Source organism: Dermochelys coriacea, chromosome 1 (genome assembly GCF_009764565.3).
Source record: "Dermochelys coriacea isolate rDerCor1 chromosome 1, rDerCor1.pri.v4, whole genome shotgun sequence".
Classification (NCBI taxonomy): domain Eukaryota; kingdom Metazoa; phylum Chordata; order Testudines; family Dermochelyidae; genus Dermochelys; species Dermochelys coriacea.
In genome coordinates this window covers 158,705,607-158,731,195 of record NC_050068.2, presented here as the reverse complement: position 1 = coordinate 158,731,195, position 25,589 = coordinate 158,705,607, and the positions used below count along the sequence as shown (strand labels likewise).

Genomic DNA, 25,589 nt, shown 5'->3' with positions numbered 1-25,589 from the left:
GGCTTCCTGCCATCAATCCCTCCAATCTCACCCCAGCATCCCATTTCCTACTCACCCCACTTCAGGGGGCACATTATGCATCACAAGCTCCCCCCCGGAGGATGGGGTGTGAGAGAGACACGCTGGGATTCCCACAAAAACCCCTTTTGATCCAGCATATGGCCCCATCAAAACAAACCTCCTCTAGGGGCAGGTATTCCCCCAATTTTTAGGACAGGAGAGAGCAAGCCAAGCTGGACTCCAACCATAATGCATAGGCACTGTTGCTCAAGTGGTAGAAGTCAGTGCTGCAATGGTGGAGGTTCAGATGTATAGATTGGAACTTGTCAAAAAGCGCATTATTTTGACCAAAAAAATGAAAAATTTTTGGCTTTTGTTTAGTTAAATACCTTAAAGATTCCATCTCTGGTAGGCATTTAGTTAGAAGTAAAAGATCCTATAACAATTTCTGAAACAATTAGGTGATAAGGGGCAGGTCTGAACTTGGTGGCTAATTCAATTAGGATTAGAATGGGGACACATTTTTCTCAAAGGAGGGCTTCTTTATTGTGGAATTCCCACACCAAAAAAGTCTGCCAGAACCCCTCCTTAGCTGCCTTTAAATACATCAAATTTTCATTTATTTCAACTGGCCTATTTTTGGCTGTCTGGGCTCCTTCCCCTTGCTTTTATATCTGCTACTCTTGTTTCTCCACTCTTTTTATTGGTCAGGAACTGATCGCTCTGTAGGTTGGGTGATTTGATGGATACTAGGTTTGTTCTAGGTTGTAATGGGTATGACCCTGTCCCAGTTTTTCTGAAACTGTATATCCCTGTAAATTTTAGTTGGAGAGCTTATTCTTTTTTAGGTTTAAAAAAAGGTTTATATTGTTTTTTTATTGCATGGCAGTAGCTGTCTCATTATTGGCACTTTTATAAGTGAATTAAAAAACTAAATAATACTGGAGCCATGACTAATATTTTTTATTTAACAGGTTCTAATAACCATGGCTGCATAGAATTATTTCTGAAAACTAGTCAGCACTTCTAGTGCCCAAACGATTATTCTGAAATACTTTGTAATCTCTCAGTTATAATTAGTGCTATCTGAAACCAAGATCGGTTCTCTGAACATCTTTTTCACTATTCTATGAATGCAAACAATTATTGAATTGTAATCACCTTTAAACAATGAAAAAGGTTTTAAAATTATATTAATTTACAAAACACATCAGAGCTTAAAGCCAAAGTAAACTACTTGAAAGATACTTAAAATTACTCTTGCATATATTTAATATATACTTAACATCACTAACTAAAGGCAAAGACACTTGTTAGAAATATTATAGACCAGATGCATTATGAAAATAAATGTTTGTCTAATCAAAAATATGGCAGTGCACAATCTACCACATCAAACCCTTTGTCTAGGTAAGGGGCGGGCAAACCTTTTGGCCGGAGGGCCGCATTGGGTTTCACAAATTGTATGGAGGGCCGGTTAGGGGAGACTGTGCTTCCCCAAACAGCCAGGCGTGGCGTGGCGTGGCCCCTGCCCCCTATCTGCCCCCCCGATGGCCCCCTTCCCGGGACCCCTGCCCCATCCACATACACCCCACTCCCTGTCCCCTGACCGCCCCTCGAATCTTCACCCGACTGCCCCCTGCCACCCCATCCAACCCTTCTTCTCATTCCTAACTGCTCCCCTGGGACCCCTACCCCATCCAAGAACCCCTTCTCCCTGACCATCCCCGGAACCCCTGCCTCTGACTGCCCCTGGCTACCCCATCCAACCACCGCTCTCCTTCCTGACTGCCCCCCTGGGACTCCTGCCCCCATTCAACCTCCCCATTCTCTGCCCTCTGACCGCCTCGACCCCTCTCCACACCCCCGCCCCCTGACTACCACCCCGAACTCCCCTGCCTCATCGCACTGCCTGGAGCACCGGTGGCTGGCGGTGCTACAGCCGCACTGCCCAGCTGAAGCCAGCCACGCCACTGCACAGCACAGAGCACCGGGTCAGGCCAGGCTCTGCAGCTGCGCTGCCCCGCCGCCCAGAGCATTGCGCCGGCAGTCGTGAGCCGAGGCTGCTGGGGAGGAGGGACAGCAGCGGAGGGGTCGGGGACTAGCCTTATGGGTTAGGAGCTCAGGGGCTGGTCAGGAGGGTCCCATGGGCCGGATGTGGCCCATGGGCTGTAGTTTGCCCACTTCTGGTCTAGGTACTGGCTCACAATTTTGCCTATGAGGGATAGCTTTGTTTCCTTTGTATATACAGGCTACAAGAGCACACAGATTAATGAAATCCAATACCTTCTTGTTTGATGAGTTAGTATCACATATTGAACATACAGCAAAACCTTTCTGGTATATCATCATATATTCAGATAAAATACATTTAGTTTATTTAGCATATTTAACAAATACATACACAATGTTACATACAAAATGTGACAAGTGAAAACAATGCAGACTCTTTGTAAATGTCATATTTAGTTAAAATAATGAACTCTTCCAGGAGTACTAAATAGGGACCAAGGTAAAATCCAAGAAAATGCATTTTTCTTAAACAGCAATCTGAATTCCCAAGCCCATTGCAATTTCTATTATTTTTTCCTTTCTATTCAATGTCATTGCTTCATCAAGTTCAGAGGGAGCAGCAGAGCTTTCAGATGACTGTGGTGCAGTTTGAACTTCAAAATACACTGGCTCCTTAATGGAGGTCTCCAATTCCACAATAACCTTCTTCTGCAGTATTTTGTGACCATCTCTGACATCTTGTGGAATGTAGTTCCACTAATGAATGGCTTCTTTCGCAAGAGGCATAGCTCTCTTTTCCAGTACTGTTTTGAACTACTGAAGGCTTCTTTGGTGCCATCTTGTTCTCAAGACCCTGATCTAAACCCATGACAGCATTATAAACTGCTACATTCAGCCTCAAGTACCCATCATCATCATCTTTGTATCTAAGAGAATAAAATGGAAGTAATGAAAATAAAAATTAATGTAGCTTTATATACATGCATACAAATAAAAAATTACAAAAATGCATACTAAACCCAAACGGCTAGCATTTAAAACGCAGGTCATAAATTGCAACTTATAAAATGGTAATTAAAGGAAATGAAATTTATGCAAAGAAACAAACATAATGGCACTAACTACTTTGTGAACATACATGGACGAGATAGCTATTCATAATATATTTTATTAGAAGAGCTCCTCATTCTCTAAATTGAGAATTAGATAGTAATAACACCCCCCCACCCCAGGAAAAAAATATTTCATTTTTTGCTTTGGGTAAGAATTGATAACATACCTGAAGCGAGAATGATAGCTGAGTTTGTGTGCCTTGCGAAGATGCAGAGTCAAGGTGTAACACCAAGAAAAACATTTCTGACAGATGTGACATTTATATTTTAGATTGCCATTACTCTGAGGAAAAGATGGTGTGGAAATCAGTAACTGAGGTTGATGATAAATACAAAGAGTAAAATTAAAGTAAGAAAAATTTAATATTAACTATATGTTATAGTCCTGTAATATTTGCATTATTTTCTAAGTACGCATTTTTGATAGATAACCTCCACTGAATATTGCAGTTCTCTGATCTAAAACTATACTGCAGATACCTCAGTCTTTATTGGTCTATGGCTTTCCGTCAAGCAACTGCAGCTTAAACAAACATCAGCTGGACAGTACTGGATTGCAATACATCAGTCATTATAACCAGGGTCAGCCTTAGTGAAAATGGTGCCCTGGGCGAACTTGTATTTTGGCACCTCCTGTCCCCCCCCCCCGTCACCCCGGCTCCTATGGGCTCCTTGGGCTCTCCCTCGCCCCCTCATCACCTCCAGGCCATTACCTATACTTCATATGGAATGTCCACAGGAAAGTCCATTCAGTGTAGATGGGTGTCTCCCATGCTCCATTGTGAGTTAAGTGTCCCATGATGAGCCACTTACTTTGACTGAAAGAAAAGAAGGACTTGTGGCACCTTAGAGACTAACAAATTTATTTGAGCGTAAGCTTTCGTGGGCTACAGCTCACTTCATCGGATGCATTCAGTGGAAAATACAGTGGGGAGATTTATATACACGGAGAACATGAAACAATGGGTGTTACCATACACACTGTAACAAGAGATCACTTAAGGGGAGCTATTACCAGCAGGACAGCGCGGGGGGGGGGGGGGGGGGAAGAGAGAACCTTTTGTAGTGATAATCAAGGTGGGCCATTTCCAGCAGTTGACAAGAACGTCTGAGGAACGGTGGGGGGTGGAGAGCGGGAATAAACATGGGGAAATAGTTTTACTTTGTGTAATGACCCATCCACTCCCAGTCTCTATTCAAGCCTAAATTAATTGTATCCAGTTTGCAAATTAATGCCAATTCAGCAGTCTCTCATTGGAGTCTGTTTCTGAAGTTTTTTGTTGAAGAATTGCAACTTTTAGGTCTGTAATCGAGCGACGAAAGAGATTGAAGTGTTCTCCAACTGGTTTTTGAATGTTATAATTCTTGATGTCTGATTTGTGTCCATTTATTCTTTTACACAGAGACTGTCTAGTTTGACCAATGTACATGGCAGAGGGGCATTGCTGGCACATGATGGCATATATAATTTTCACTCCATGCATCTGAAGAAGTGGGGTTTTTACCCACGAAAGCTTATGCTCAAATAAATCATGTTTTAATCAGATAACGTCACAATGAGTAACTGCTACAACTAACAAATTCCGAGGGCACTATCAGCAGAAGTGCAGGTGGTATGGTATATGGTGTATTCCCACACTTACTTCTGTGCTGCTGCAGTGACCTGTGGTGCCTGGGGCTTGGCCTGCGGCTCAAGGCAGGCTTCGCGCTGTCACATGGGGGCTGCATCTTGCCACAGCCCACGGCCCTCCAGCAGGCCCTAGCCACTCCAGGCTCACCATGAGCATTTTGACAGGAAGTATCAAGCAGTAACAACAACACGTGTGTGTGAGAGAGAGAGAGAGAGAGAGAAAGCCAGTGTGTGACAGAGACAGAGTGCCAGTGTGTGTGAGACTGTGTGTTGGCGGATTGTGTGCAAGTGTGTGTTGGGGGGCTGTGAGACTGTGTGAGACAATCCGTGTTGGGGGACTGTGAGAGGCAGAGTGTATGTGGGTGAGAGAGCCAGTCTGTGTGCGAGACTGTGCAGGGTCGTGCCTACCTATAGTGGTGCCCTATGCAGCCCGAGCACCTGCACCCCCCTTGAGGGGGAAGCGGCCACCCTGCTGTGGGGGCAAGCCCGCTCTACACGGGGGGGGGGGGCATTACGCTCAAGGGCTGCAGGGCCGTGAGGAGCAGCAGCAGGGCAGCGTGGGGGATTAGTGGGGGGCCTGGCGCTGGCAGCAGGACTTGCGCCCGCCCCCCGGTGGCAGCAGGAAGCAGAGCAGGCCAGCCCCAGCCCGCTCCACTCTCCCAGCCCTGTCGCCTGGGGGAGAGGGCTTGGAGGAAGGGGTCAGGCCCGCCCTACACTCACCAGCAGTGGCAGCAGGAAGTGGAGCAACGCGGCTGGGAGCTGGCAGAGTGGAGCAGGCTGGGGCCAGGTCACTCTGCTTCCCGCTGAGCTGCCACGTGCAGGAGTGGGCCCGACCCCTTCTGCCAGCTCCAGTACCCCCACTAATCCCACGAGCCGCGTCACTCAATGTGGGGGCTTAGGGGAAGGGGTGGAGCAGGAAGGGATGGGGCAGAGGCTTGGGGGAAAGGGTTAAATGGGGGCAGGCCAGGGGCAGAGCAGGAGGGCTGGCCAGTAGAGCCAGCACCTCATATGCAGCATGCCAAATTTAATGGTGCCCTAAATTATATGATACCTTACGCAGCTACGTATTCTGCATATGCCCAAGGATGGCCCTGTGACTGTATGTTGGGGGATAGTGTGAGAGACAGAGTGTGTGTTGGGGAGTGCGAGACTGTGTGTGTGAGAGACAGAGCGTATGTGAGAGCCAGTTCGTGTGTGTGTGCATGTTAGGGAAGTATGAGAGAGTGAGAATCCAATGAAGTGAGTTTTAGCCCACGAAAGCTTATGCTCAAATAAATTTGTTAGTCTCTAAGGTGCCACAAGTACTCCTGTTCTTTTTGCTGATACAGTCTAACATGGCTACCACACTGAAACCAGTGAGCACGCTGTCATTTTAAGTCCCCCCTCCCCTCCCGCTCAGCCCATGAGCTCAGCCCGCCCTCCCCTCACTCACGTGGAAGTTTTGCTCCTCTTGGCACCAGCCCGGCCAGACCCCAACCAGAGACTGAGCAGCGCAGGGCCACAGGCAGGGAGAGACTTGGCTCCACTCCGGGCAGCGAGTGGTGGGCTGCACAGCTCTGGGTTCCCCGGCTGGCTGAGTGAGTGTGGGAGGGGCCCAAGGGGACAGGGGCTCGGAGAAGCCTTCTGGCCCAGCGCAGGGGAGGGGCAGGAGAAGAGAAGAGTCCAGCCACAGTCAGCCAAGGGAAGCCCGAGCCCCTTGTGGTGACCCCCTGGCTATAGCACCCTGGGTGCGGGCCCCATTTGCCAGACCCTGATTATAACTCAGACAAGTTCAAAACCACGTAATAAATATGTACCAGTTCTAGTTCTGTTTTAGTGTGCTGTACTAGTTCTAGGGACAGAGTGCAATAAATTGATATAGAAGTATATTCCTTCAAATATTTTGTTTCTCAAGCTAGGAATAGCTTGATTTACAGGAAAGAAAAACATGATATTGGCCAAGTTTTCAAGATTGGGAACATACAACTGTATACAGTTAATTTATGCACCCAAATAGCCTAGATGCAAGCACAAGTCAGGTATTTAGACAAACACATGCATTTTGAAAATCAGCCCCTACTGTCTATTAAAAATACTTCAGTCTACTTTTTTAATACCCACCATATGTGCTCTCTTGTAATGCTGTTTCAAGATCTGTGAAGTCCGTGAAGTAAAAACACATCCTTCTACATCGCAGCTGTAGGCATTTGAATCATTGTGTGTTTCAACATGTTTATGAAGATCATAAGCATTCTTAAAACTGAGGATACAGGTGAAAAATTACTTTTACTGTTCAAACAACAGCAAAAATAGCTGAGAGGGTGTGGTCTAGTACAGTGGATCTCAACTTTTTTGGGCTCAGGACCCCTTTTAAAATGTTTATGGCCTGTTGCAACCCAGTAAATAGTCTGGGTTGGAGGCCCTGGGATGGTTTTGGTTGGATCCTCCCCCTCCCCACCTGGGGGAGAGGGGGCTGGGTCCTGCCCAGCACTCACCCCACAGTGGCAGCTCCTGTGCTGTGGGGCTCACTGGGCTTGGCTCTCAGCTCCAGGCTTTGCAACCTCAGGGATTGCAGCGCTACTCAGGTTTGGCTCTGCCCCCGACTAGACCAAATTAGTCTGAGTGGAGTTGTGATCTGGCTCATGGGGTTGCAGTGCCACTTACTCAAATTTGGCCTACCCAGACTCCTGTCATAACAGCTAGGCCAAACCTGAGCGGTGCTGGGACCCCAAAGGTTTCAGTACCTGGAGCAGGGAGGCGATCCCACCAGCCTCATACAACAGGAGCTGCCATGTGACCTTTGGAAACATTCTAGGTACCCAGTGTTGGGTTCTGACCCACAAGTTGAGAAACCGTGATCTAGCAGTTGAAGCACAGGAGTGGGAGTCACAGATTCTGAGGTTCTATTCCTGGCTCTGACAATGAATATACTTCCAACATTCTCATTATTATGGTTTGGGCGTAATCTCTGATTCTACTTTCTTCCTAGGCATCCAGGCTAGGTCCAAATATTGCCACATTTCCAACAATAACTTTTCAACGATCCATCCATGCCTCTCTGTCCTCAAACTCTTGTCCATGCGCTGATCAACTGTTGTCGTAATAAGAGCAACTTCCTCCGCTCTAGTCCCTCCAATATTCATATTACTCCCTGCAGTCTACCTAAAACGTGCACATGAAAGTGTTATCCGTTTATCTGACCTCTCCTGGAATCCATCCCTGCATCAGGTTTAAACTTCTTATTCTCCCTTTCAAGGCCCTATTTAATTCGACCCCTGCTTACTTATGTGAGTATCATATCATTATGCCCTGCTCCCTTTGCTCCAACAGCGATGCCACCGTCAGTGTTCCCTTTGATTGAACTGAAAAAAGTAAAGAAGGTTGTGAGAGCCACCAGAAAGTTAAAGAATCAGGTGGGGAGCAGAAAAAGAGAGGTAGCTGATAGGAAATGGGTAAGATGATCCAGCAGCAGGAGGCCAATTCAGAAGAGGAGCATCTGACTCTCAGAAATATCCAGGTTTCAGAGTAGCAGCCGTGTTAGTCTGTATTCTCAAAAAGAAAAGGAGTACTTGTGGCACCTTAGAGACTAACAAATTTATTAGAGCATAAGCTTTCGTGAGCTACAGCTCACTTCATTGGATGCATCCGATGAAGTGAGCTGTAGCTCACGAAAGCTTATGCTCTAATAAATTTGTTAGTCTCTAAGGTGCCACAAGTACTCCTTTTCTTTTTCAGAAATATCCAGTAACCCTTGCAGCTGCCCAGTTGAGCGGGTAAATGGTTCCTAAATATGGCCTAAATTGATCATTGATGACCTTTTCTTACGGTATGCATAGTCTTACCTGGAAGACATCTTTTGGCACTAAGAAACCGAGTATGAATCCTACTTCCACCATAAGTTCAAGAAGTGCCTTTATGTGTTCCAGCAGGCTAATACATCAGACTACCTATTTATTTATTTTTTTGAGCAAAGGGTGGCTATTTTAAGGGTTGAAAGTTTCTTATCTTTGTTACCTCTTACATTCATTGAACACTGAATTATTTCCACACTTTTGTTGATTAGCTAAGAGTTCCAAATCTTCTTACCTACATTCACAGAGATCACAGTGGAAAGGGCGTTCATCACAGTGTCGGAATCTGATGTGCGCTTTCAGAGAGGAGACACTTGTACATACCATGTCACAAAATGGACATGCAACATGGGTAACTGGAGAAATAACAATACTTTTATTTTATTTCTATGTCACTCCTTTGCCAAGACACTCAGTCTGTGGTGCAATATGATAAAAACATTTAGAAAAACCCATTCACACTAAAATTAACAACTAAAGCTAATTTGGGTATACAGTGCATAAGAAAAAAGAGGAGAAAAGAAAGAGAACGGAGGGGTAATAAATATGGGCCAAACAGTGGGCATTCCAATAAACATGCATGTGAAAAGGCATTTTGAGATATTTTCAAAAGGTAGATGGAGAGAGAAACAAATTTCAGAGGGGAAGGGGGAGTTTGTTTCACTCTCTAGGGCTTAGTAAAACAAAGGCATAATTGCCTACTTGCTTATGGCACAATAGTGGGAATTCGTAAAAGGTGGATATTCTGAGAGCGCATGCAACAGGAAATTTTGAATGTAGGCAGGATCTACATTTTGGTGGGAGTTTAAACAAATGTGTTATTTTATAATCTGACGCTTTATGGGCAGCCAATATAAAATATGTATGGTTGGTATAATGTGCTCATGCTAACCGCTTGTCTGGATGGAGAAATTGACCAGAACAACAACTGAAGAATAAGCTATTCCTCATTAGCTACTGCTAGATTGCTCCATATGTGGACTCTCTTATCCCAGAATAAGAGTGCCCTTTTCTTATTGAGCTTAATCCACTTGGAAAGTTAATTAAACTAAGTTACAGAAAGTCACTCATATTCCACAATAGCTTTAGCACTTTAAATTTATACCCTATCTTACTCCAGAATAACCTCCCCATGAAGGCAAACCCTAAGAGAGAATTGTAATACTCAAACTTTGTACTCAAGTGAGGACATGAAGAGGAGAAAGTCCTAAACAAGTGGGCAGCGTTAAGGCTGAATCCCCACTCTGCTACTTTGAGTACAGAAGGTGGGGACCAGCAAGGATTCTAAAAATTAATACTTGCCACTCCAGGCTTGTATTAAACTCCCAAGGTTACAGCTTTTCTCTAATCTTGGCTTAGTAAACGCTGTCACCACCCAAATGCAAAAAAAACCCTTTAACCCAGGAAGGAGCACTTGGGAATTCCTCCCTGTGGGGTACCCTCAAGCCCCTTCACCCCCCCCCCCCCCCGGGAAGAGCTGAGAAGAAAACAAAGGAAATTAGCTGTTGCCACCAGCTAATCAAATAGCATAGGTACAAACCTCTTAGGATACAACAACCAAATTCCATTCTTAAAAAAGGTAAATTTTATTAAAAACAAAAAAAATACATCTGGAACTTAGGCTATTACTAGATTTTAAAAAAGCAATTCAAAAAAAGTTAAGCACCCAAAATAGCTTTCTTGGGGGTTCATCTTAAAGGTTATAAGCAAACAAAAGTATCGGGGATTAGCACAGAGGAGATCCACAAGCCAAAATAAACCTGATCACGTTTATCTAAACATTCCCTATCCAAATGATTCCTTCTAGGTATGGAATTTTTCATACCTGGTTCAAACCTTACACAGCATTCCTGCTTATAGCATTGCTGCTCCACGTCCCTGCAGCCCAGAGAGAACAACAGACAAGGGAAAGTTTTTTTCCCCAATTTTAAAATGTTCTAGCCTTCCCATTGGCTTTTTTGGTCAGGTGCCCACTTTTTTTTCCTTTACCAGGGGGACTTTTTAACCCTTTATAGGTAAAGCAAGTAGAGAACCATCACCAAGAGGGATTTTACAGCTAACTGGCTGGCTGGATGTTCATCAAAGGAAGCTACACCCCTTTATTTATCAAAGCATGAGAAGAGGAGAAAACCCATCTCATATGGACTATCTATCTGATAGTAAGACTTCTGTTTTTCTACAATTGTATCATAATTGCCTTGAGTCTATATACTGCTTCTCTCAGCTGACCTATGAAAAGATATCTTAATAATACCATCATCTAGCTATGGTTGTGCTACAGTTTAGTGGAAAATTTATTTTAAAAAGCTCTGACTCACCATGTCCTCTCATATGGTCTCGTAGTAACCTCTCATTTGCAAAGTGTTTGTCACAATTCTGACAAACAAATACTTGTTCTGAAATTTAATGGGAACCGATCAGTGATACAAGAGATATTTATTGATCTATTTTTAAAACACATAGATTAGGGTTGTCAATTTGATCACTAAACTGACAGCAGTGGGACAATTTCAGTATTATTTTGTATTCCTGATGGTTTTCAGAAAAAATCTGGTTTAGGGTAATTGCAGAATTTTAATTAGCAATACATTATTGTCTTGTCAGTAGTAAAATTAATCTGTTAAAATATTAACAGTTTGAAACCTGCCAAATTTTTGAGCTTTATGGTTTGAGTACTTATATAGACCCCATTACCATAGCATCCATAGTACCTGAGCACTTTCCAAGTATTTAAAAAAACAAAACAAAAATCTCTCTCTTCCTTCCTGGCCTGTAGGAAAAATATCCTGATTAGTTTATAATTTGTTGAAGGGGGGGTAGGAGAGTATGATGCAGTGAAGAACATATTGAGTAAAATCTAAGCTCAAGAGCGTGTTGCATTTAGTTCTGAAAGTGCTGAAAGTTCTGAAAGCTCAAGAGCGTGTTGCATTTAGTTCCATGATTATTCAGATCACTTTCACAAGTGAATTCCATAATTTAAGTCCAGCTCCTGTAAGAGTTCTGTCTCTGGCATTCAACAGCCTCTCCTATTTGTCATCAGTTTCATTGTTCCAGTGGAATGCAGTTGCCCTGAGAAGCCATGGGCATGGAGTCAGAAGCAATCTCTATTCTTACAATGTAATGCCACAACTGTCAGGTGGAAAGCCCACTATTTTTAAATATGCATCTGTGAGTGCTCTCCCTCTTTCCCCCATTACCCCAATTCATCATTTATGTCAAGCAATCATTGCAAAGCCAAAAGTACTTCCATGCTTCAGGAAGATAATTTCCTTCCTGAAGTCAATTTTGCATTTAATTGACACTTCTGAAAAATAATAAGGAGATGTTATATATGTGCTGTTATAAAGCAGCCCAAAAGTAAATCCCTAAATAAATGTAAACTCGGAAATAGAGCAAATCCACTTACGATCCTCTGAAACCTGTCTCTTGGCATGATCAAAAAACTTGGTATTATTGGAGAACATCACTCCACAAGAGGGACAGGCCACCACTCTTTCTTGAGTGTGGGTTCTTAAGTGATCCCAAAGCTTATGCTTTCCTTTAAAAGTTCCTGAACAATCTAAAAAAAAACACACACTACGTAAGATTACAGAACAGCTGCACATGAGCACTTTACTTTCTGTTGAGTACAAACAGGAAAGATTGTATTATATATAGTCCACCAATACATTTTTAGATGAGCACAACTAAAATGTTTTTAGGAAAAGTCAGAACATTACTACTGCAAACACTACAAAGAGTTCAGTTCTGCAAATGCTACACAGGGCCTGTTCTAAAGCCTACTAAAAATCAATGGAAGGATTCCCAGTGACTTCAGTGGGCCTTGGTTTACGCCAGTGTTGCCCAAACCTTTCCCGTCTACGACCCCCAACCCCCACATTACTCCTCAGCCAAGATTACCTCAGCAAAGGAGCCCGAGCTGACGGCGGAGCTGGGGACAGAATTGAGGATGGGGGAGGAGCTAGAGGCAGAGCTGACCTGGAGGTGGGGCAGAGGGGGAATGAGGGCAGAGCTGGAATGGAGCTGTGGCTGGCACTGGAGCTAGGCTGGGGGCAGAGCAGGGCTGGATAGCACTCCCTCCACGCCTCCTGTGGAGGCTGGCCTGGGCCCCACCACGCATCCCCTTGAACATTCCTCAATGCCCCTATTAGGGGGGCATGCCCCATAGTTTGGGGATCACTGGGATCACTTAGGCAAAATTCCCAGTGAAGTTATGTGCAGAATGCCCATTAAATTACTGTTTTTGCATTTTTACAAAGTGTGAAAAAGTTTTAGGGCTGCAAAATTGTTACTCTAAGCTCAAAAACATGCCTTCAATGTAGGACCCCAAGCCTGTGGGTGCTGAAAGTTTTCAACTCCCACTGAGGTCAAATGGGAATTGAGGGCGATCAGAACCTTGAAAGACTGGACTCTGGCATACTAGGCTTTTAATAAAGTGATTTGGCATTGCTAGTGTAATCCATTTAAATTAATCAGGGAGCATACAATGTAGGTAAAGTACTTTATTTAAGATTGCTGGAAAAGGGCTGTAGGAAGATATCTAACATATTGCTGTGCTTCATGAAACAGTAAATTTAATAGTGGCAATGATATTATTAGGGCAATATTTCATATTTTGTAAATTAAAGATAGAATGTGAGCTACCTTTCCAGTGACAACAAAAAACAGCTTTCTTGTTACTTGGAATGTTTTCTTTCTCAGTAGAGTATGCATGCATGGCAACATGCCGATAAAACCATTCTGGGTTGTTGTAGGTAACCTGAGGACAAAATGGAACCATGGAAATGATGGATAGTATTGGCAGGAAACCAAATGTCAAAAAACAAAAAACACACTGATTGAAGTGATTTCTAGAGAATTTACACAGAGTAAATGGTGTCTCATCTATGGAAGAAATTTTGAACAGGGTTGTCGATTAATCTCAGTTAACTCATGCAATTAACTAAAAAATTAATCACGATTAAAAAATTAATTGTGATTAATTGCACTTTTAAACAATAGGATACCAATTGATATTTATTAAATATTTTTGGACTTTTTACATTTTCAAAAATATTCATTTCAGTTACAACACAGAATACAAAGTATACAGTGCTCATTTTATATTATTTTTATTACAAATATTTGCACTTAAAATGATAAAGGAATAGTATTTTTCAATTCACCTCATACAAGCACTGAAGTGCAACTTCTTTATCATGAAAATGCAACCCATAAATGCAACCCATAAATAAACCCAGAATTTTGTTACAGAACTGCACTCAAAAACCAAAACAATGTAAAACTTTAGAACCTACAAGTCCACACAGTGCTACTTCTTATTCAGCTACCATTACAGAGGACATATGTGGATGACGCTCATTTAAAAAAAAAAAAAAAAAAAAAGTAAAGTAGTGTTAATTAAATTTGTGACCGAACTACTTGGGGGAGAATTGTATGTCCCCTGCTCTGTTTTACCAACATTCTGCCGTATATTTCATGTTATAGTCATGACCCAGCACATGTTGTTCGTTTTAAGAACACTTTCACTTCAGATTTGACAAAATGCAAAGAAGGTACCTGTGATGTTCTGAACCTTGCAGGAACACCCAGCACCCCCACGTTCATCCTTATAATATGATTGTGTGGTATCTAATGCAAAGTTTGTCATGTTGAATGTCTTCAGAAGGCTCATGATGCACTGTGCACTGTTATAATAATGTTATAGTAGTAATCTTTGTTATAGTAATGTTATAGGTTGTAATTTCATGTATATGGTTATGAGGCTGAACATGTGTCCTCATGGCTTAAAGCAAGCCCAGGCAAAAACTCTCCAAGAACAGAGAAGCAGTTCACACCTCATCAGGGCACCTATGGGACAAATCAGCCCAGACCCACAGGAACAAAGGACACTGGCCTAGGCAACAACAAAGGATCTGTTGGACTCTCGATTGAGTCACCCATTTCCTTTGGTCAGTTTGGGACTGTGATGAGGTAATGCTCACCTGAATCTGAAGGGTCGGGGGGGGGGGGGGGGGGGAGGAGGAGGCAAAGTCAAGAGGGAAGAAAGGACATGATAAAAGGAAGAGACATTTGCCATACTTTCCTCTCTCCTCCACCTCTATCTGCAGATATCACCACCAAGCAACTGAAGCGCTTTTCAAAGGGGAGAATCTGGCTGAAGGGCATCCAGCCAGCCTGTGGTGAGACCCATCTAAGTTTGTAAGGGCACTGAAAGTGTTAAAATCAGCTTAGAATGCGTTTTGTTTTTATTTCATTTGACCAAATCCAACTTGTTATGCTTTGACTTACCACTTAAAATCTATCTTTATAGTTAATAAATCTGTTTGTTTATTCTACCTGAAGCAGTGCATTTGAAGTGTGTCAGAGACTCCCCTTGGGATAACAAGCTTGGTACATATCAATTTCTTTGTTAAATTGACAAACTCATATAAGCTTGCAGCGTCCAGTGCTCATAACTGGACACTGCAAGATGGAGGTTTCAGAGTAGCAGCCGTGTTAGTCTGTATTCGCAAAAAGAAAAGGAGTACTGGTGGCACCTTAGAGACTAACAAATTTATTAGAGCATAAGCTTTCGTGAGCTACAGCTCACTTCATCGGATGCATTTGGTGGAAAAAACAGAGGAGAGATTTATATACACACACACACAGAGAACATGAAACAATGGGTTTATCATACACACTGTAAGGAGAGTGATCACTTAAGATAAGCCATCACCAACAGCAGGGGGGGGAAAGGAGGAAAACCTTTCATGGTGACAAGCAGGTAGGCTAATTCCAGCAGTTAACAAGAATATCAGAGGAACAGTGGGGGGTGGGGTGGGAGGGAGAAATACCAGGGGGAAATAGTTTTACTTTGTGTAATGACTCATCCATTCCCAGTCTCTATTCAAGCCTAAGTTAATTGTATCCAGTTTGCAAATTAATTCCAATTCAGCAGTCTCTCGTTGGAGTCTGTTTTTGAAGCTTTTTTGTTGAAGTATAGCCACTCTTAGGTCTGTGATCGAGTGACCAGAGAGATTGAAGTGTTCTCCAACTGGCTAGGGTTGTGCCTAGGACCGGAGATATTGGCTAGTGTCATTCGGTTGCACAATCCAAGGAGCAGCTTACAAGCCAGAGACTGTGCGTGAACAGCCCAGGAGATTCTCACAGCAGAGCAGGGTAGGTTGGCTTCCAGAGTCAAGGACTGAAGTGACGTAGCAGATCACCGATCCGGATAACACCAGGGGAACGTCACAGTACAACATGAGAGTTCTAAAGATAGCTACAACACGCAACCCAAGGTTTAACAATCTGAAGTGCCATCCAAAATCTGAGGGATGAAATGTGGAGCATGCTTTCAGAAGTCTTAAAAGAGCAACACTCCAATGCGACAACTACAGAACTGAATCACCAAAAAAAGAAAAAAAAAAATCAACCTTCTGCTGTTGGAATCTGACAGATGATGAAAATGAATATGCGTCGGTCCACACTACTTTGGATTGTTATTGAGCAGAATCCGTCATAGGCATGGACGCATGTCCTCTGGAATGGTGGCTGAAGCACAAAGGGACATATGAATCTTTAGCTCATCTGGCATGTAAATATCTTGTGACACCAGCTACAACAGTGCCATGCAAACACCTGTTGTCACTTTCAGGTGACATTGTAAACAAGAAGCAGGCAGCATTATCTCCTGCAAATGTAAACAAACTTGTTTTTCTGAGCGATTGGCTGAACAAGAAGTAGGATTGAGTAAACTTGTAGACTAAAGTTTTACATTGTTTTGTTTTTTGAGTACAGTTATTTTTTGTACATAATTTACATTTGTAAATTCAACTTTCATGATAAAGAGATTGCACTATATTATTTGTATTAAGTGAATTGAAAAATACTATTTCTTTTGTTTTTTACTTTGCAAATATTTGTAATTAAAAATAATATAAAGTGAGCACTGTACACTTTGTGTTCTGTGTGGTAATTGAAATAAAAATATTTGAAAATGTAGAAAACATCAAAATAGTATTCTATTATTCTTTAACGGAGCAATTAATTGCACGATTAATCACAATTAATTTTTTTAGTTGTTTGACAGCCCTAATTTTGAACATACTAGAGTTGCTACCACATATACCAGATCCTGAATTTGGCCTTAATTGTTGGTTTCAGAGTAGCAGCCGTTTTAGTCTGTATTCGCAAAAAAGAAAAGGAGTACTTGTGGCACCTTAGAGACTAACAAATTTATTTGAGCTGTAGCTCACGAACGCTTATGCTCAAATAAAGTTCATAGAATCATAGAATATCAGGGTTGGAAAGGACCTCAGGAGATCATCTAGTCCAACCCCCTGCTCAAAGCAGGCACAATCCCCAATTTTTGCCCCGATCCCTAAATGGCCCCCTCAAGGATTGAACTCACAACCCTGGGTTTCGCAGGCCAATGCTCAAACCACTGAGGTATCCCTCCCCCCTGAAGTTTTGTTAGTCTCTAAGGTGCCACAAGTACTCCTTTTCTTTTTTGCCTTAATTGTTGTAGCTTGAAGATAAAGTCAGTCTATTTTAGTCCAGTGGCTCCTGACTTTCTTTTATTGGAAGCCCCCTTTTCTGATGGGTTAGCAAATAGGAGCCCTCACCATCCCATTGCACCATGCCCTGGTACAGTTGTCACTGACTCTCCATATTTCTTTACCTATTCTCATTTTTTAAAATTGTTTTTCCTATCTCTTCTTTTTCCCTAGTTTCTTTCTTTTTCCTTATTTTTTTGCTTCCCCCGCTACATTCTCCCATTCACCAGAAACCTACTAGTGCAGGCTCCTCAGAGTAGGCATAGGTGGCGTGTTGCACATCACCTCAGTAACTTTAGATTTAAGTGTTGCTGCAGTAGAGGAGACAGAGAGAAATTTAAGAGCTGCTGCCTGAGCCAGATAGTTTGTACCATTGAGTTGATCTGCAGTTTGATACATCAGAAGCCACCACATAAGCTGGGAGGCAAAATGGGTGATTTTCAAGGAGGACTTTATCCATAGCTATGGGAGCACATTTGCAATAGGAGTGGAAGAAGTTAGCAGCTTTCCCTGCACCCACTGTCTTCTCTTTTGTTTTGCATCTTACCTCACCTTTCTGGACTAGTCTAGCCTGCCTACCAGGTTGGGAAACACTGTTTTAATTAATAAAATTCAAAACAGCAGTTTAAGCTTGAAGGAACATGTATAGAAAGATTTAGCCAAGTGCTACATATAGAAAAATAAAATTAAAGGGTATATTTCATCTTAATAAGTGGAAAAAAACATACAAAAAATGCCAATTACCCACAAAAACTGATTATATGCTAACGGAAAATGAAGTTACTACCCCATCAGAACAACTCCCATAAACGTTAAGGGTTTGTTTGTTTTTTTTTTTTTAAATAGATGTTCTAGAAAAGAGAACCGGTTTCCTGACATGCACAACCAGGGAGGCTTTTGATTCCTGGCCTGAAAAAATGTGAGATCTCCGAGTTTTATTGGTACTGTATTTCTTAAAATTAAAAGCCTAGCAACATACAAGATCTGTTCTAGTATGTACATCCACAAGGACTTTTTTTTTTTTAACCTTTATATTTTAAAAACAACAATCACCATGGGAAAAATAACTTCCCCAAGTTATGGGGTTCATTGGAAATGGAACTTGCAGGTCAAGCTATACAACCAATTATCTTATGATACAGTAATGAATTATATCTGTTTTGGTTTTCACTTTAAAGAGAAATTAATGTTTGTGAAAGGTTTTATATTTCACACATTGGGCCCAGATCCACAAAGAGACTTAGATGCCTAGAAAACCACAAGAACAACACTATGATCCACAAACCTTGAGTTAAGCACCTAAGAATTCCTATACAATGAATGGGGAGAGATAGGTGCCTAAGGCCACCCACAAAACTCAGCACACTAGGCGGGGAACTGCTTAAGCTAGTCAATGGGAGATGCCAATGAGAGGGGAATCCAAGCTTCACCCTTGTCATGGAGATAAGTGCTTAATTCTGGGCTGCAGGGAGGTGTCTGTTTCTGCTTGTGATCCACAAACTGAGAGAAGATAGGCATTCCTCGGCCTATGTCACATGTGGGCCTTATCTGGTAGATATGATCTGAGGCCACCAACTCTGCACAGAAACACTGCGTGGATGGGAACCCCAGTTCAAGTCTTGCCTCTGCCCAGTGAAAATGTATTTGAACAAGGGATCTGCCACCTCTCAGGTACATGTTCTCATGTGACTATTATGTGGATTTCCCTCATTCTTTCCTTTTGAAGTTGTTCCACTTTAAATAACTGAATATTAATTTGGCCAGAGAAAGAGTGAGAATCATTACAGTTCAGTGGGGACTTGAACTGCTGGTCTCCAGTATTCTGGGTGAGCGCCCTAACTACTGGGATAAAGATAAAGATTCTTTCCTTACCTGCTCACCCCCCATTATTGGTGTGGAGTTAGGTGGCCTATGTACACACTTACTGGATTGAGCGCCACATGCAATTTAGTCAGAGGGACACCTATCTTCCTAAGTCATGACTCACGTGGAGGCTTAGATGGCAGATAGGCATCCATACCATAATGCCCCTCTAGCACATGGATTAGATCACTGGCCTTATAAACCAGGGTTTGTGATTTCATTTGTCATTAAGAACTTGTACCAATAATTTTCAGACTAGATGGTCAAAATGATCCCTTCTGGCCTTGGAATACATGAACACCTACAATGAGGCAGCAATGTGCTTGCCCAGAGGCAGAAACATAGGCGTCTAAGTAACTTTTACTGCAAAAATTTAGGTACTGAGTGACTCTAGGTACCTACAGGGTTAGGCAGCAGCCGAGCAAGGGTTTTGGGAATCATAGTGGCACAGGTGTTATACGGGCTCCTTTGTAGATCCAGGCCCTGGTGACTAAAGTCCTCTATTTATACAAGTAGAGGTTGTTGTGACAGATTAAAACCAATCTGTCAATAATTCTTATTTGATGTAGAAATGCATTAACATAAAGAGAGAAATCTAAGAATTATATGAGCACTGTCTCTTTAAATTCAGAGCCAAAGGAACAAATGAGCTTTCTTCTAGGTTAACATCTCAAGCCAGAGGGGACAGCGCACCGGGATCCAGTCACCCTTTAGGCAGACTAAGATAAAAGGGCTTGTGAAATACTACTTCTTGAGAGAAGAAATTGGGAAATACCTCCAGTCCTAGATAGGGGGAATGTTAATAGAAACATGGGACAATAGCCATTGTACAGAGAATGGAAACTATTCCACTCCCTCAAGATAGTACATTTGTTCAAACATTACACTGACTTAAATTCAGCAATAAGCTCCATGTAGGCAGACCTTTGTGCCTTTGCAGAGAACCAGTGAGGTCAATGGGGGGACATCTCATGGACTTCACTGAAGAATCAGGATCATTGTTTGTACCCTCAACCAGAATTGGCACACCTTTGCAATGAAAAATGGTCATAAAGAGAAACAACTGAAAGTTGAGGGAAGGTACTTGAGACTCCTCAAACCATACGACTCTGAAAGGCTGAGAGGCCAAAAGAGTGGTGGGCAGGAAGGGGAGAGAGAGCTCTTTTAGAAATGTACGTGTCTGCTTATTTTTAATTTTGTAGAATTAAACTTGGTGAACCTATCTAGATGAGATTTTTAGACTGAGTTTCATAGCGTTTCTGTGTTCTGTATGCCAAGTCTTTGGTTTAATCTGATTCTCTATTCTTAATTTACTTATTTGTTATTAAACTATTTGAGTCAAAGATTGATGTTTGTAAATTTCATGAAAACCAACCTGGAGAGGGGCAACAACCTTTAAAAAGAGGTAGTAGTGAAGGAAGGTTGTCTGAAGCCTACCTTGCTCAGTGTTCTCAATCTAAAGGGCATGCCTAAGGAGTCCTCTTCCTGATGGAGTATCACTTGCAGGGCTCCAATCCAATGGATTCAAAGATAATGCCCACTGACAAGAACCGAGTTTAGGGGGCCAAAGATGAAACAGTGCTTTTCCACACTGCCCTACCAATATGGTCCCATTCTGCTAGGATGAATACTTCTAAGGGGCAAAAGGTAGTTTAGTTTCAGAGCCCATTCAGTCATTACTAACTATGCTAACACTGGCAAAGAGGATATTAATTGGTGTAAATGTAATCGTTCTCTTGATACAGAAAGACAAAGTGATGAGGTGATATCTTTTATTGGACCAACTTCTGCTGGTGAAAGAGACAAGCTTTCAAGCTTACCGAGAGCTCTTCAACAGCTAACATGGGTACAACAACACCGCAAACAACTCTTGAAACTGACATGGTCCACTAGGAATTGGATGGAGACCACTAGTTAATTTTACATATTCCACCAAAGAGGTGTCAGAAACTGACATTTTTCAGTTACTCCCAGGCTATGTCAGATTTGAATTAGTGACTTAAAGATGAAAGACTCATTAACAAATCCTCTGAGCCACCCTGTTCCAGAATCATTAAAAGGCTGCAATGTCTGAGAAAATATCAGATGTTCTTGTCTAATTTTTGTTCCAGAAAATGGACAAAGTAAATACAGTGGGTCTCTTAACTAGGTTGATGGCATATTCATTAGCTTGTAAAGTAACCAGAAATATTCTAATTTTGTATGATATATTTCTAAAACACAGAAAAAGCAGTGCAGTGGGAAAAAAGTCATTTTAGTTCTAACAAAAGGAAAAATACTTGGATTTAAAGTAAATTGGTTGCATATGCTAAAATAAATGGTGTTTACATACAGTATATACTATATGTAAACACTATCACAATAATTACCACTTCTACTTATCATAGAATATCAGAGTTGGAAGGGACCTCAGGAGGTCATCTAGTCCAACCCCCTGCTCAAAGGTGGACCAAACCCCAATTTTTGCCCCAGATCCCTAAATGGCCCCCTCAAGGATTGAACTCACAACCCTGGGTTTAGCAGGCCAATGCTCAAACCACTGAGCAATCCCTCTCCCCAAGGTGGAAGATATGAAGATGAAATGGAACACCACTCAATAATAAATGATAAAACCTCTCTTTTCCAGGTCCTGGAGATGGGGAAGGTTAAGGTAGAGTTAGGAGACAAGAAAGGAAACAACATTCACTTCACTTACATCACAATTCTCCCAATGGCAAGCATATATCTCTGACATCCTTGGTATCTGATTATGGGTATGGCTGTTCTGGGAACATGCTGGCCAATCTTGGTGCGATGCGCTTAATTGAGAGCCTAAGAATTTCAACTTGGTGTGGTAACTATGAAAATTTACATGGGTTACCAGCTCCCTGGGACCTGTAGCCAAAAATTCACAATTTCTCCACCAACACCGGTACTGCTCTAAACACAAAAAAAAGAAATACTGTTTCATGGAATGTTGTATTAAATTAGGGAGTGTGTGAGACAATCTTCAAGAAGGTACCAGAAGATAACTATTACTTACATTTTAGGTGATGATCTACTGAGCCATAGGTAAAACTAGTAGAGTGATGGATAACAGCTATGTTCAGATCATTAAGTATCTGAAGATTTTAAGCCTCAGCAATAAACAAGATTTTTCACTTTCTCAAAACTCAGATAATTCTAGTATACCCAACAAGTTAACAAGTGGAATTTTCCCCAGAAAGAGAGCACTGGGCTTAGAACGTCTGAGTAAGATCTATTGAACAGTGCTACTGATTACTATTAAAAAGACAAGTTGGGCAAAGTAATATTCTTGTCTCTGTAATATCCTGGGACCAACATGGCTACAAGAACACTGCATATAATTGATCACACATTACCACAATATAAATGATAATAGTAAAAGTCTTGAGGCTTGATTCTTAGCACTGGACTTTTAGCAAATGACAGTCCTTGCTCCAAAACTCTTGGTTGTGTTTTCAAATTTTACAATCAATTTGCAATCCAGCCTGTATAACAGCCAACCAAACTTTTAATTATTCAATTGCAGGAAAATAAGGCATGTAATAAGGCAACAAAACAAAAATTAACACATAAATTACTCGAGTCTCTAATGACCAGTACTCCAGTAAGTTTTACACAGATGTAACATCATAGCATTACTCATTCTGGAGCACCAAAGCAACCCAGGACAAGCTCAGTGGTGTCAGAGGACCAATACAGAATTTTGTAAAAATTAGCTTTTTAGTTATGTATAAGCTAAAATACCATTAGTCTGGATAGTGGAGGCACTGAGTGCATATTGTTGTTGGTTCAATTTTACTTTCCATTTACTGTACCTTTAATTAAACTCAGTCTAGTATCTACACCAGAAATTAAACATGTGAAAATAGTGTTAAGAATAAAGGTCAGGATTCCTAAGAGCTACAGTAACAATATTAAAAATATCTACTATTCTATTGCTATTACAGTCTACATAGCCTGCTTACAATTTTCTGTGGGATACAACTTCTGAGTTTTTCTTGTTAGTAACTGTAATTAGAAGAAAGATGCAAGATATACAACAGGAGCAAGTAAATACTGTTTATTTATTCACAGAAAAACAGTTACAACCAAAGGGCAAGTTACCTCTAAGTTGATTTCTCCAACCTCCACCTTAAAGTTAGAAATCTTAAATAACACAAGCTCCAGAAAGCTAAAGATTTTTTTTTGAGACTACCAATTTAAAAACAAAACACATACCACACTTTAGCCTTAATTCAATAAGAAATTGAGTTTAAACTTCTGATTCATGACTTCACCTGCATTAGAATTATTTCTATTTTAGTACTGTATCTTTAGAAAAAGAGAAAACCAGCAAAATCAGATGCAAATAAAAAAAAACAAAAATAGGCCTCAGTCCTGCAAGTAAAAAGAAAAGGAGTACCCGTGGCACCTTAGAGACTAACAAATTTATTAGAGCATAAGCTTTCGTGAGCTACAGCTCACTTCATCGGATGCATTTGGTGGAAAAAGCAGAGGAGAGATTTATATATACACACACACACACACACACACACACACACACACACACACACACACACACAGAGAACGTGACTCTGCAGGTAGTCACCAGCACACACATAAAGTCCTATTGACTTCACTCTATCAGCACAGAGCCAGTGCAAGATCAGGGCCACAAAGTACAAAAATCTTAAAAACTGCAATATTATCTGTATGGTGAATGAGACAGATATATTACCTGTTCTTTCCAGACGATGTTGTTGATAATCTTTCAAGTGTTCTGCAATGTGATCACAAAATTCCTCCATGCATTTTCCTACAAAAAGGCATTCTTCCCATTCACACAGTAATATCAGTTCAGAGTACTTGAATTTGTTTCCAGGGGCCATTACTTAAAATCCTTTGAAGTACAGAGTAGTTTTGTTATTAGATTTTCAGAAATTTCTCTTATGAAAACAACCACCTTTTTATAACTGGGTGGATATCATCTTTCAGACTCTATGGCCTAATCTTGCCCACACACAGGCCTTGTCTACACACAAAAGTTGTACTTCTTTAATAATACTGGTATATATCAAGCGGTACACACAAGTGCAGGCACCGTTATACTGATATAAATCTGTTTATACTAGTATAGCTTATTCCTGCAGGGATTCTCAAACTGAGGGTCAGGACCCCTCAGGGCACGGCAAAGTTCTTGCCTGGGGGGGGTCACAAGCTGTCAGACTCCACCCCAAACCCTGCTTTACCTCCAGCATTTATAACGGTGTTAAACATATTAAAAAGCATTTTTAATTGATTGGGGGGAGGGGTCACACTCAGAGGCTTGCTAGGTGAAAGGGGTCACCAGTGAAAAAGTGTGAGAATCACTGCCATACAGGAAGGGGGCTAAGCTATACTGATATAAGCACCTGTATACCAGGATTCATACTAGGGGTTTGTACTGGTATAACTATATACTGGTAAAAGACCCTCATCCCCAAGCAACAGAATACCAACCCAATATCTATGTGAAGACTAGGCCTTAGGCAGACGTGTGAGGAAGTGGGCCCTAAATCGGTTTCTCTCCCTCGGCCAACATCATGAAAGGGAATGAAATGGGTACTCAATGCATTTGCGGACCATATTTCCTCAGCGTGCCTAGAGAAAGGGCGAGCAAAAGGAACACGAGTTAACGAACTACCCTCTTCCCAAGCCGCTGACGTACCTGGAAACGTTACACCGAGAAAGGTGCCTCTAAGAAATTGTCACGGGGCCACCTCAGCCGTTACACCGGACTGTCGGGCTCAGGGGCAGGGACTCTGACCCGGGGCCCAGAACGCGCTGACGCTCCTACAGCGGCCCCGAGTCCGCGCCCCGCGCCGCCCCCCCCCCCGCACTCTGCCCACGCAGCCTTTCGCCTTCCAAACACCGAACGAACAAGTTGCCCGATTTCGGAATAATTAACCAAAAAAAATCAAATTCACATTCCGAATGACCCTTCGTCTTTGTTTTAATGGAGCCCGGGCTGCACCCAACAGGGGCCAGCCCGCTGCCAAGGGGGGCGGGGGAGAAGGTCCCCCGCGGGAAAGCGCCACTTGCAGCAAGGCTGGACAGAGCAAGCCCTATTCTCGGGAAAGGACCGCGGGGCCGGGGTCTCCGGAGGGCTGCCTCAGCGCCTGGCTACGGCCGTCCCCGCGGCGGGAACGGCTCCAATCGATGCATCTGAATCACAACGGTCCAAATCGTCCCCTTTGCCCGTCACTGCGCGTAACCCCCCGGCCACGGCTGCCGCCCCGCGCTGCAGGGACTTGTGGATGGGGGGGGGGCGAAGTGCGGACGTTAACAGGAGCCTCCCTCCTCATTAGCCCCACGCACACGGCTGGGACGCTCGGAGCCGGCGCGCGGGGCAAGGGCGGACGCAGACACGGGCTGGGCGAGCCGCGCGCGCGCGCGGGCGGGCGCACACGTCAGGGGCGGGAAAGCACCTTCGAGCGGCCGGAGCCCACACACACCTCAGCCGCTCTAGCAGCGGGATCGAGGCTCCCGCCGGTTGGCCCGGATGACTCACGTGCCTCGTGACGCGAGGTGGGCCGGCCGCGCGCTCAGGCGGCCCCGCGGCTGAGCCAATCAAAGC

At 42.7% G+C, this 25,589-nt stretch overlaps 1 protein-coding gene across 1 annotated transcript; it reads right to left on the bottom strand.

Annotated features, from left to right (window-relative positions):
* Positions 1 to 2,355: 2,355 nt before the first annotated feature.
* Positions 2,356 to 25,572, bottom strand: LOC119849700 (histone H4 transcription factor-like). The gene is given in 11 exon segments (XM_043507055.1): positions 2,356 to 2,718; positions 2,720 to 2,939; positions 3,293 to 3,408; positions 6,856 to 6,994; positions 8,821 to 8,941; positions 10,904 to 10,981; positions 11,992 to 12,144; positions 13,230 to 13,344; positions 21,684 to 21,907; positions 23,712 to 23,873; positions 25,441 to 25,572. Coding segments are annotated over 10 exon segments (1,497 nt in total). The 5' UTR covers positions 23,863 to 23,873; positions 25,441 to 25,572; the 3' UTR covers positions 2,356 to 2,538.
* Between the last annotated feature and the right edge of the window lie 17 nt (positions 25,573 to 25,589).